This window comes from Homalodisca vitripennis, chromosome 8 (genome assembly GCF_021130785.1).
Source record: "Homalodisca vitripennis isolate AUS2020 chromosome 8, UT_GWSS_2.1, whole genome shotgun sequence".
NCBI lineage: Eukaryota > Metazoa > Arthropoda > Insecta > Hemiptera > Cicadellidae > Homalodisca > Homalodisca vitripennis.
Window position 1 is genome coordinate 31,097,361 of NC_060214.1, and position 14,503 is coordinate 31,111,863.

General features: G+C 34.0%; 1 protein-coding gene across 6 annotated transcripts in view; it reads left to right on the forward strand.

The window, feature by feature from the left end:
- Positions 1–6,233, forward strand: part of LOC124367476 (calcium release-activated calcium channel protein 1) — a 41,165-nt gene extending 34,932 nt beyond the window's left edge. For all 6 annotated transcript variants that reach the window (XM_046824317.1, XM_046824316.1, XM_046824319.1 and 3 more), the window contains 2 exons: positions 3,912–4,034; positions 5,084–6,233. In XM_046824317.1, coding sequence (XP_046680273.1) covers positions 3,912–4,034; positions 5,084–5,617 — 657 coding nt within the window. In that variant the 3' untranslated portion in view covers positions 5,618–6,233. The remainder of the gene's footprint in view (positions 1–3,911; positions 4,035–5,083) is intronic.
- The last annotated feature ends 8,270 nt before the right edge of the window (positions 6,234–14,503 follow it).

Here is a 14,503-nt window from a genome sequence, read left to right on the forward strand (position 1 = left end):
TGTGAAAAACTGCATCTACAAAATTAGTATTATATTTTCATTGTGGTCCATTAGAAGCTCTATGTGAATGTTCATTTCATTTCATAAACAAGGAACAAGCATTAGAATGGCCCCAATCATCTTTGAAAAATCAATTAAGTTTAAATAAAAGCAATCTGTTGGAAAGGTCGTCGCAACCATCTTATTGGACAGTAAAGAGCTATTGTTTGTTTAAAGAATATAGTATCATTAGTCAAGCTAATTTTAAGGCTTAACCACAGTCAACTACTGTAAATTTTTAGTGGCAATCTTCTGTGTTGTGATAGATAATGGGAAAAAGAATAATACTTTAATAATTTAGTGCATAGTATATCATTGGTTTAATTCACAATTACGACTTTCTTTTTTTGCTATGAAATCATAAGGTTAAAAGGTATATCGTAGGTTTTTTAAATACAAGGTAATTTTAAATAACATTTTCAATGTGCCGATGTTCTTGAAACAACATGGAACAGGATGGGACATAAAATACTGTTTGAATTATTTAACAATCTAAATGCCTTTGTATTTCGAATCAGTACATGATCCAAACATGAGATTGAATTATTGACTGTTCTAGTAGTTCACTGGACATAACTTATATAACCATAAGAAGAAAATAAATCAATATACTTGGGGCCGGAACCTTCATTCTTAAGAGTACATTTGTTCAAAACCAATTATGAAAGTTGGGTCATGTGTAATTTTAATGTCCCTAAATTCATTCTTAAATTTAGAAAATATAAATGTACATGATCTATAAATACCATATATAGATAAATCTAACTTAGTGCCATTACTTAATGTAACAGTGAGTAGAACATTAATGACATCAGCTGTTTGTAGAGAGAGAAGTCTATGGGAGTAGTCAAGGTCAGAGTCTACGTAGATAATCACGCCTCCAGGCCGGTTTTTAGCTCTGGGTTGCAGCAACAAGTCGAAACTTGGTATCTGGAACTTGTTTTCTTCGCCATTTTTAATCCATACTTCACTTCAAATTATAATTTTGAATTTTATTTTTAATGTTTGCCAAAAAATTAATGTCTCATCAAAATGTTTACAAACACTCTGTATGTTAAAATGAAATGTATTTATTACAATTTGAAAATGAGTAAGTTAGCATTTTTTCTTTATAAAAATTTTTTACGTCTCCTTCAAAGGTCAAAACTACAGCTTTAAAAGTATTGTTCTATCTAGCAAACTCTTTACCTTCCCTGAACAAGACATATTGGTAACCAATGTCTCTAATTTTGTAGTTTTGTGCAATAAGTTAATAGGCAGAAAGTTGTTCACCTAAAACCCTAAGCTTGCAGCAAATTCCTTAAAAAAAACAGTAGACTTCAGGTGGTCTCTATTTACCTTAGTCTTGGCCAACATGGTTTCTTTTTTGCCTATTAAAAAATTGAACAACAATTGCTTTTATGCCTGTTCTGTTCTTTGTAGGAACCCTATAACACGCCTTGGATATCCTTATTAAAATTTATCCTTTGTATTAAAAGAATTCTTTATACATGGTACATGTACACTCTTGAAGTGTTGAAACACTGGTAAGACAGTAAGACATTTTATTTATCTTTCAGCATGTTACATACATTGCAATAGATATTGTCATTTTGTTTAAACGGTCATTCTCAGTTTTTATCCTTAGATATATTCAAGAATTAGAAAGTAGATATAATACAAGTAATAACTATTCAGATTAAATGTTGTACAACTTCTTACTACTTCATAGACTACAACTTCATATCACATTTTTGATAGCTTTATAATATTCGTCCAATTTATAGAATGGGTTTCTAGATAGCCAGTTATGTAACACTACTGAAAATGTTTTCTCTGTTAGATTTTGCCATGAAGCAGGTAGATTAATTTACATTTTTAAGCCTTGATACTTATAGTAATTCATGGTTCTAGTTAACCTATACCTTGGTAATTCAAGCTTATTACTATTTCTGGTATCATGGTAATGTTTCATGTTTCTTAAAGGTATTTGTTATAATCTTTCTTAACTAAAATTAAAATATATATGAATAATTACAAACCTACAATGGTTACAATACTGCTTTTTACAAAAAGTGGTCTACAATGAGTTAATGGCTTAGAGCCAATTAATATTCTTACTGCTTTTTTCTGTAGGATTAAAATCTCTATGGCTACCCCATTCTCCCATACCACTAAACCATATTTTATAATACAAAAATAAGTAAAAAGGAGTAATAGGCCATTTGTACATAACTGGTAGTTACGATTCCTTGCTGGAATTGCATTTCCTTACATGATTGCTGGTAGTATCATCAGCATAAATTGTGGTAAAGTTTAACAGATTGAAACTTAAGTCATTTATTACAATTAAGAAGACTAATGGCCCCAAAACCAACCCTTGAGGGACTCCAATATTTATTTCAACAATCTTGGATCTCTTTCCTCCTATCTCAACTAATTGTTTACGATCTTTGAGGTAAGATTCCAAGATAGTTAGGCTTGTACGCTGAAAACCGTAAAATTGTAATTTTTCCAACAATACATCATGCTGCAAAATATCAAAGGCTTTGCTAAGATCACTAAGTGACCTGAGCTGCACTACCGTCTTCTAAAGTCAATAAAATTTGTTCCACAAGAGTATCTATGGCCTGTACAGTTGATTTTCCAGTGCAGTAGCCAAATTGATTGTTACTAAATAGATTGTGGAATTCAAAATAGTGACAGATCTGAATCTTGAGCACTTTCTCATAAATCTTAGCCAACACTGGTATACATGAGATCGGACGATAACTACTTGGTTTGATAGGATTTTTGAAAATAGGTACCACTTTACTTAATTTTTTTTTTTTAATCAGGAAATGCCCCCTCTATAATATTACAATTTATACAATGTGTTAGAGTCTCCAATACTTCCAAACCAACTTCTTTTAAAAGATCACTGGACATACCATAAACATCTCTCGTTGCTGAACTTTTAAGAGATATAATTATATTATACCCATCATTTAAAGACACTGTACAAAAATTAAAATTTAAAAAAGACTGCATTGTAGTACATGTTCCAAGACACCTCACTGCTGAACTGGGAGATGCATTCATTTTAGAACTGATTTCTTCCACTGAGGTTTTAAAAAAACTGTCGAACTCATCTGGTTGGATATTTGGTTTTATGCTGGTTGAAGAAGTCTTCCCTGCTGCTTTGTTGATGATGGTCCATGCAGCTTTACATTTGTTTGAAGAACTTTAAATTATTTCCTCATTTTTCACCCTCTTAGCTTCCTGCAAAGCTGATCATTTCCTTGTTTTCTGTACATGTCTTTACACAGTAAAAGATTGTTCTTCATAAGAGCAAGCTGTGGTGTATACCGATTTAAAGTTGGCTTACCCTTTTTGTTAAGCTCCAGATTAGACTTAACAAATTTTTTGGGGTATTATATGCCAAGGAGATTATGTTAATAAATCATCTCTGTAGGTTTTCTTTTTGTTTAAATAAATCATCTATAGGTCTTTTAAGGTTTTCATTTCATACACTCTCATATAGGCAATATTGTGAAAAGAATATTCGTACTCTAATCTATTTATTTTTTTTTATTCTTTTAAATCGGTTAAAAAGGCTCAAAAATGTTTTCTTATTACCATCCTATATAAAATAGAACGTCAAATAACGGTGGCCTGTATTGCATTTGGAGTTATTAAAAATTAAGCAAACATGGAGTAGACTTTTTAACCATACTGTTTAGTTTTAACATTGGCCTATTGTTTCTTTTTATATATAAAGATGAGTGACAACGCCACACACCACTAACTGAACAAACACTTCTTGGACTGGAATCTTTTCTTGTTCTGTATGCATGTATTATCGTGTAAACTATTGAACAGTACACCAGATGTGACACATGTTCCCTGTACAGATGTCCACCTCCGGAGATGCTCTCAACTCTCCCAGCTACCTCTCCTGGCGCAAGTTACAGCTGAGTCGGGCCAAACTCAAGGCTTCCAGCAAGACCTCTGCTCTTCTCTCCGGGTTCGCAATGGTCAGTACAAAGTCGCATTGAGATCCAGAGGCTCGAGATCAGAAAACTTAAAACTGCGCTAGTGCTATAATGATACCATAAGTTATGGTAACGCTTTGATCAGCGGAGTCAGAATTTGTGATGAGAGGGATATATAGTGTTATAAACACATAAAAATTATATTTTGATTTTGCAAAAATCTTGCCATCTTGTACTGTAATACTAAGGCCAGTACATGATTTGTTTGTTAAATATCAGTTAAAGGTCTTATGAAATGTGACAACATAAGAGAAAAATTTAACATATCCATATCTGAAATGGTATATTAATATAATTAGAAATATTATTTATTTTTATTTACTAATATTTTTTTAGATAAAATTAAAACCACAAAGTAAAGCTTTGGATTGCAAGTGTTTTTTTTTTTAATATTGGCCCACAGCATATGTTTTGTTTGACCAAAAAGATATTGGCTTTTGACTTTCATACAATAGGTTTATTACTAAGTGCACCTTTTAACAAATAATAACAGCATGGAGACTAAACGTGTATCCTTTGGAATTCTCAAGATTATTAAGAATATTTTATTTTGGTATCATGCTGCAGACTATTCTTTGCAATCTTAGGTTATTTTCTATTCTTTCCAAATGTCCTCTTAGACAGCCCAATTAAAAATACGCCAAATACATGACAGTTGTGATAAACCAAATAGTGCATTCATTTTTTAAATACTTTTAGGTTCACTCTAAGCTCCCAGTATCTGTCATGGAACTTGAAATAAGTGAATAAATAATTCTAATAAAGCACTAGGTCTTTTTCAAAATCTGTAGAACACGAGTGTTTGGCAATGATATACTTTTCAAGTTGTAACACTTGCTAGCATGAATGCGTTTTGATTTCTTAATGAAATTATTTTCTATTTCACGAATGGAAACCACGTGATTGAGGTACAGTGTAGATCCCTCCAATTGCTAGCTGTACTGCATCTTTTATCCATATAATGCATTGGTCACGATCATCCTGTTAGGTGTTATTAGTTTTCTAATTCTAATTGGCCTTTTCATCTTCAGGTGGCGATGGTAGAAGTCCAGCTGAGCAATGAAACGCATGTCCCTCCCGCGATGCTGATAGCTTTTGCAGTCTGCACTACGCTGCTGGTCGCCGTCCACATGCTGGCATTGATGATCAGCACCTGTATCCTGCCCAACATCGACGCAGTGTGTAACCTCCACTCCATCTCACTTGTACACGAGTCTCCTCACGAGAGACTCCACTGGTACATCGAGACGGCCTGGGCGTTCTCCACGTTGTTGGGCCTGCTTCTGTTCCTCTTCGAGATCGCGATCCTCTGCTGGGTCAAGTTCTATGACTTCTCCCGCGTCGCCGCCTGGTCCGCCTCCATCATTCTGATCCCGGTCCTCATAATCTTCTGCGTCTTCGCCATCCACTTCTACCGTTCCCTGGTGACGCACAAGTACGAGGTCACCGTTTCCGGTATCCGAGAACTGGAGTTGTTGAAGGAGCAGATAGAAGCGGGTGACATGGAGGGTAGGGTGAACGGGATGTCCCTTATCGGCGCGACAGGAACGACGCAGATCGTCTGACCGACCGACCAAACAGATCTGAGTGCTAAATCTCTTACTTAATTAAACCTTAGAGCCAATTGATTAATTGTGATATAATTATATTATTGGATAGTTTCTTCTCTTGTTGTGTATATTTTTAGTTTAATGACAATGTTGTGGTACGCTTCTAGCTAATTATTTTAATGTTATGTAATTATAATTATTTTTTATTTGTTATACATTGATTCTGTGTAACTTTAATTAGTTTTATTTTATTTTTAGTGTTTTTTCCACTTGCCCGTGAGCTTTGTTTGTGCACAGTTTATCAAAAAATTATATTTGAATAGTAAACCTTATTGGATAAGACTGAATGAAACGGTTCTATTATATATTATTGAATTTCCATCACATTAACATAATATTTTACATTTTAGATTTTTGTTCACTTGTGTACATAATTTGTTTTATTAGTTCTTGGAGAATATATATATTTATATTGTTTTGTCCAGCAACCTAATCTTGTACAATATAATTAATTACTAATAGGAATATATAAACTGTATATATTAAAATGTTTGTACATCAACAATTACTGTTCTAAACTATTAAGTGACCTTATGAGGGAATATTGCAATAAAAAAAGATAAATAATGAATGTAGTTATAGCTTTTATTTACCTTGTCTAACAGACTTATATAATATATATCAGCTTATCAGATTAATGTGCATTTTGATTTCTAAATACAGTTATAAGAATTTCATATTTTAGTAGTTAACAGGAAAATAGGCACTCAAGATTTACAGAGCTATAGAAAAATAAGATTAGTTTAACTAATAACAAACAGTACAAGGGATGTTCTTGAATTAACACCCGTTTCTCTTTATTGAACCAAACCCTTCCCACCATAGTTACAGTATATGTAAAAAAAACTTGGTTGTTCCACTGTACTAAGAGATCGTGTCTAAAACATTTTAGTGAACTAAATTGTGCACCTGATAAGACACAGAATACCTCCACCTAGATTAAACTGTATCTTATAGTCTAGGTGTCTCTGACGTCCAAACAATGTAAAGAGATCTTTTGAGCTTCTTTGTCACCGACTATTTTGGATCTCTTCAGACGAAGATAACTCCAGATTCCCAGAGGCAAGTTTAGAGCTAAACTGAACATTAGCTAATTATTGCAATATTTAAACATGATTACAACACTCCGGTTGCACTCATTCGTAACAGCCAGAATAATGCTGTAGGCACGAGTTACTGCAAGTAGAAAGAATGGCCATCGGGATCAACAAATCACGAGCTATTAGAATTATTCAACTCAGATGCACATTGCTGTTAACTGATTGACAGATCGTATCTATCACACAATTATACACACAAGAAATCCTCGATGGAAGCAAAAGCGGAATCGGTATACAAAATTGTAAGTAAGCACATCAAGTCAGGGTGGCTGCTTGATCTAAAGCGCTATTCTTAGATGTGGGAATATGCCTTGGAGTTGGATCAATTCCTGCACCTGACATTAAGGATTTTTGCGGTTTGATGTACACTTGTATGAAAGTTACTGGTCTGTGGTAAAGCTGGTGGGAGGTCGCACCTTAAGTTAACTTCTGTTTGGCTTGGGTGGATGTTGACAGGATCAGTATATTCTTGTATAAATGTACCAGACATACGAGGTAGTGTCAGAAAGTTTGGACACGACTGTACAAGCCAGTACCCACTGAGTTTCTGGTTAAGTTATGTCTACAAGTTGTGCTTTGTTGTTGTGTTATCATTACATAGCAGTTTTTGTTGTGGCTCAAGCCCATTGTTCGAATTTACCAGCTATTTATTATTATCAGTAATTTGTGTAAACTATGGCACTTGTATTTGTTTAGAACATTGTTTTTCTTAACATCTTAGTTTTCCAGTTCATACTGCTTTAAAACAATGCTCACTCTATTAAATTCCCCCAATCATCTGCAGAAGTGAGTTGAAGGTGGTGAAATTATACCAAAATTGGCTGAAGCTTAACCAACTAACCACCAATATACTCAACAGTGAGCAATACGGCTTCCTTGTAACAGGTTGCCAGCTTTTTGACAATTTGATGCTATCTTAGTTATTCCTTTTCTTTTCTTTCTTGATTATTTCTAGTTTATCCTTGAGTAGTGGTAATTTTATCATTCAGTCATAAACTTTATTAGCTCACAGTATGTGTTCACAATTTAGAGAGGACTTTTTGATCTGAAATGTGTAGGGTTTATAAGCAACATGCCTGATACAGTGATTACACAACTATCAATTACCCAGGTTACATCAAATATTTTTAGAGGTTTATTATTTTTTACATGAAATATGTGGCAGTTTCGACAATACATGAGATGGTAATCCCTCATACGGAAGTTGGACACTGGCACTTATACACAACTGTGCTATACAAGTGCGCTACAAAATGTTCCGGAGAAACTATTTGTCACAGCAGCTGATCCATGGAAATACTAAAAAAAGGATGACTGAATAAACATTACTTTTCTTAGGGCAAGAAGCTGAGAAACCTCTCTAAGCACTTTAGTATTTAAAAGACTTTTGCAATTGCTTCTGGAATGACAGAATATTCAGAGGATGTTTTAAGTTGAGGGTAGGAGCCACCTCCTGTCGAGATCCATGAGGAGAGATAGCAGACAATATATCCAGTCATGCCATATTGGAAGAAGGGGAGGCCAGCTCTGTACAAGCCTTTTCAGTCAAAATTGGTGGGTTTACCAAGCCCTTATGTCTAGGACGCAACTGGCCTCGACACTAAGGGACCCCACCAACTCCCAACAGTTATCCGTCAAAGTAGACTATACCTACCAATCTATCCTTGAAACCAGATATCTAGTTGAACAACCATAGTATTACCCAGATTTAAGTAGCAATTTTGACTCCTGTGGTACATAATAAACAAGTATAATATATTTATTTTGGCAATCACTATGTGTTCTTGGTTACTTTCCATTGTGACCACTGTGAAGATTCAGAGATTTGTTCGCCAATCTTTTTAGAACCCTCTTCACAAAATACTGCCACCAGCACATTGAGATGGGTTTTCGAATTATACAGGTCACTCAAACTACTGGGTTATTGGGGGTTGTTGGTTCAAACTCAATAAACACTCAATTTGATGTAACCTTGTTCCTTTACAATAGTATAAGGAACTTTCATTGATCGTTGTGAAAACTGATCACACACCCACTTACAGTTAATTACTCTCATTTTCTGAAGTTGCTTAGCCAACATGTTGAACAAGATCTCAAGTTCTGTTGTTCTAAATCTAGTGAGAAAAGGTTGGTGGCAAAGCTCAGTGGGTTTAATACTAGAAAACAGGATCAATGATAGAGAAGCCAGTATACTGTGAATTACAAGAGGCTCCCTGATCTGGCCTATAAGCTGATTGAGGGTACCAAACACCTCTTTTGTTTTGTGTTCTGAACACATTTTACCTTCTGTAGTGAATAAAAAACTCTTTTAGATATGTACCAATGTTGTAAACAGAATGTGTTATAAAAATTTGTTCTGGGACTCCTCGAGAATAAATTGTGTTTTTCAAATACAAAAGCTCTTTATTTGGATTATTTCTAATGTTTAAAAAGTTTTTATCCTTTTCTTTAACACTTCCACCAATATACAACTATGAAAGATACTCTTCATAAAAAAACCTGGTAAGTCAATCCAGTATCTTATTGCAACCCTACAATGACCATTAAGAATGGCCTAGCCTATTTACAACATAGGGGTTAACATGGATCTTGTTTGTACCAGGACCCCTGTTACTCAGCTTTAGGGCTCTAACAGTCTTCTGAGGCTAAAAATGTTATAAGTTTCCTATGAACAACGAAAAATTAAACTCATACACGAGTCTCTAGCATAATAAAAACTCGCTTAACTACACCATACAATAAAAACCATAATTCGAATAACAAAGCAGCAGGGACAGAAAACAGACCACTAGATTATAACTGTAGAAACATAGAACACAGTGGTACCAACATCGAACTTCCAAAAATATATTTTACTTCAATGATAAAAGCAGAAAATGGCGTGCTATATGAAATGTTCATCATTGCTGCAACTGCTACAATTAATTTTGATATTTTCTAAAGTTTATAATTTGTTATTAAGTTTATTGTAGCTTATATTTAAAACTCAAATATGTTATGCTAAAATACTTAACATACGAGGGTCGTCCATAAAGTAACCGCCGTTTGGGCGTGGCACGATAAGTAGTGGGGGTAGCGCCGCCATTCTCACATCGGTGTGCGCAGCCATTGTGTGCGCAGCTGTGCAAGGGAGAGCATCGTGCGTTTGCGTGTTCTTTTGTTACAACGTAAAAACATGAGCGCCGTGATAGAAAATCCCGCCAAGTGTGAAGTGCGTGGTGTAAAAGATTTCTGTGGTCGAAAAGTTACACAGCAGCTGAAATTCATCATGAATTGAGTGCGGTGTATGGCCCAAACATTATGAGCGAAGGTGTAGTCCGTCAATGGGTTCGTTTTTTTTTTTTAATGGAATAACGAAGTTCACGATGAAGACCGGAGTGGTAGGCCATCTCTCGTCAGTGATGACTTGGTGAACATTCGCGAGAACTGTCGCTTCACAATCTTGGAACTTTCAGATCATTTTCCTGAAACCTTTTAATGTGAAACCTTAAATTGGCTACGACGAGCGATTCAAAACAAGCGTCGTGGTCTTCTGACATCTGGTGTTGTGTTTGTCCATGACAACGCCCGCCCTCATACAGCTCAGAAAACAACAGAACTTTTGGAAAAGTTCAAATGGGACGTTTTTGACCACCCCCCCCCCCTACAGCCCGGACTTGGCTCCCAGTGATTTCCATCTTTTCCCGTACATGAAGCGATGGCTTGCATCTCAGAGGTTTGCGAGTGATGAAGAGCTTCAAAACGCTGTGACAGGTTGGCTAGGTTCTCAGGCGGCAGATTTTTTTAAAGATGGAATTTCAAAAACTGTTAAAAGATATGATAAGTGCTTGAATTTGTATGGTGAATATGTAGAAAAGTAGAGAAAAGCTGTAGTTTTAACATTTATATAATAAACTTTTTGTATCTCAACTGGTTTATTTTTTATTTCAAAACGGAGGTTACTTTGTGGACGACCCCCGTATCTTTCTGAGTGCAACGATATAGCTTAGATCATAAACTGTATTCAGATGCAAATAAATACAATATTAAAAATCTTGTTTAAAAGACTCACTGCAGGTTCAAGTTTTCAGCCAGTTCTAAATTAACTGTCTCTGATATGTGCAACTAGAATTTTTGTCTCCTTATTTGACATATTTGATGTAACTTAATTATGCAATAAATGATAATGATTTCACTCAATAGTTAAATGAAGGTGTAAAGTTAAAGCAAAAGATTCATTGGAATGAAGATGAAATAATACTCTGCAGTAAACTAAAAACACATGTTTATTTGTACAAGACAGATTAGACTACACAGCATTCAATAACTTAACAAAAATGATAAAAACTTAATACAATAGAGAAAACAAAAACTCTCAACTTACAAATGTTGTACTCTAATATATTAATCAGTTTTCAGCATTTTATACTCTATATTTTTAATAAGAGTAGATTTTTAAATAATCTGAAGCTCAAGGAACCAATTCAAAAATTGAATTCATCCAAGATTTCGAGTTATAGAGACGAGTTATTACATGTATACGGATTTCAGTAGACTAGGTGAAAAGTCAGGGCTGTATTTACATATAGACTTAAAGAGTCATATGTTTCAGGGAGTGGACAATTGTGGGAGAAAACCTTAAAAAATGTATATAGAAATTAAAAAGTAAAGTTCATAGGATGTGAACCCACACAAATTAATATTTATGGTTTGATGTAAATGTATTACAACAAAATTTTTAAAACATTGCGAGTATAGAGCCGAAGAAGCAGACTTTATTAGTATTGAAAATAGGTTCTGGTTGCAGTTCGATAATTATCCTTCTACTGGCTACTGTACATTATAGTACAGAATATTGTGTCATGCCACTGATGATAGGCGAGGTAAAGTTACCCACACTGTATGTCTTGTAACAGGAAAAAAGGTTGAATGCAAAATTTCAAGTTTATAGCTTATTTCATTATTAAACAATAGAACAACATACGATCATCTGGAAAAGAAATTTTTACATCTCACCAAAAACAAAAGCGAGCCTATGACTGATAGGCTTCAACGATACTCAACCAAATTCGATTGTTGGACACACACCATCATACAACTTATTTTTTCCATGTAGAAATGAAGTTTCATGCAAAATTTACAGTCTATAGATGAAATCTTTCTTTAAATATCTTGCCACATGATGCACTTGAATTTTTGTTCATTAAAGTGAGTTTTATATCAGTGTTAAATAATATAAGTCTACAAAACTGATGTTGTATGAGTTGGGATAATTAGACTTCATGTATTAGTATATCAAATGTTAAAAGCTCATATGGGCATACTGAGTTAGTTTACAAATTTATTTACTCTGCTATTTTCTCACCGCTATCATGGTTACCCATAAGACCAATGTAATAATATTCGCTAACGTTTAGCCGAATCCCATGAAGTGACATGCACCATCATCGATCTCAGTGTTCCTTATATAGAAATGTAGCTTCATGCACAATTTGAAGTCTATAGATCAGTTTGTTTTCGAGATATTATGTAGACATACAGACAGAATTTAAATCTTTCCAGCCCCTCGAGTTATAGGCTTCGCTTACGCTCAGACAAAGAATCAACTTGCAGCTAAGATTACACTATGCAATTATCATACATGCCTCTACATGACCGATATCACACAATGTTGCACAGAACATGGAGTGGACCACCATACGACAATCAAGCATTACCAACACTTTGTTTTATTATAGATTTAGTTATATTCAGCGACGTATTAATGTCCTACAGCACAACTGGTTGTAGCTAATCTTGGTATATACTCGTACGAGGCAAATCAACATAAAAGAATAAGACACTGAATGGCGGGCGGTGTTGGTTGGAAAAGAGAAGACGGTTTTCACACACTGGATTAATGTAATTAGTGACCTAAATAATTATGTGACTGCAACGACATGACGGGTGCAATTATATGAGAATTAACGAACCACGATTACGTCTATCTACAATCTAAACATTACATTATTGGACCATCATCAAATACCTGAACTTAATCTTCATTCTAACTGGGGTGGGCAAAATCATTTCAGGAACAGGACACCTCAGGAAAGGCGGGCTGAAACACCTTACTCTTACTTTTGGAACACAGACCTATGACCATTTTGTCCTTTACCAATTACAGTCTTTAGGTTTATTTTGATTAAAACACATTTAAACAATAAAATATGCATAAATTTAAAAAATACAACTTATTTTCACAGGATTGCAAAAAGAATTTAACTTTTTTCAACTATATTCATTATATTAGGCCTAACTAAATTTAATATTGCTGGATTTTGTGGTTAGCTAGCAGTGCTGTCCCATACTGACAGTTAATATTATTCAATACTCAGCAGTGCTTTTTAAAACCTTTTTATCCTTAATTAATCAACCAATTTCTTAAACTTCTTAAACCCTCAACAAATAGTTATATGTTCGTCAGTTCTTTCACCAGTGAGCCTGGTAATTTTCCATGTACAGAATAAAAGAATTTTCCATGTAAAGAATTTTGATAGAGTTCTTTCACAATTATCCTCCTGTTTATATGCAATGAGAAAATTAAAATATCTGTGTGATTATATAACTTTAAAAATTATTTATTTTTCTTACATACACTCCATAATTAGTTTTGGCATATCTTTATATGGAGCAACAACTTCCAAAAATCTTGATTCAATTCTAAAAGTACAAAACAAGGCAATAAGAATTATATTGAACCTAAAGCCACAAACCTCAGTAAAGGAAACATTTGTGCAACTACAGATTCTTACTGTTTATGGACTATATGTTTATGAAGTAATACTGTCAGTCAGGTCAAGAATCGGAGATTAAATACTTAATGGTACTAATCACCAGTACAACACAAGACAGAGACGAATTGGCTACTCCTTCTCATCAATTGGCACTTTTTGAAAAAAACCACAATATGCTGGAATTAACTTTTACAAGAAAATACCAAAAAATATAAAATCAGAAACTTCTTTTTCAAAACTAAAAATGTATTTAATAAATAAAACCCTTTATTCATTCAATGGACTATGAGGATATTGTACCGTACTCTAATTTAGTAAAAGATCATATACACATGGGCTTAAGTTGTAAGCTTTTGACACCATTCAATTGTATTCATGCAATACAGTATGCATAAAGAATATTTTGATTTGATATTTTGAATAGCACAGTAGTCGTAATAAACATGTTGTAGGAATTTGAGACGATACCACTTTGAGAGGTGTCCTCTTGGACTGTTCCATTCTGAGGGAATTATATTATTGGAACGTGAGGTAACAGACATTATTTGGTGTAATTGTGTTGCGATTTTTAATGCTTTAAGTTCGAGAGTATATCGCACTCCTCTCTCCTCTCTCTCTCTAAATTTTTAAAGCTATATTATTTTGAAAATGTTTTCTATTTCTCAGCAATTTTGGTAACTTAAGACATAATTGCACTTTTTCAATATTCAATTAATTAAATGGAATTCACAATTGATAGTTGAGAAAATTCCAGCAAATCAGCTTCTCAAGAATTGTTCACACTCACTTCGAGCTTAACACATAATTCAACACATAGTGAGCATTCCAAAAGATTGTTTGTTGATTAAGTTTTATAAAATGTATATAGACATAAACTATCAAAGATACAACTTATTGCTGTAATTTTTCTAAAATGCCATTTGTTACGTTTTGTCTTCTCAACAACTTTGATTGATGTATAATTTGACCTGTGCTTTCAGTTCTTA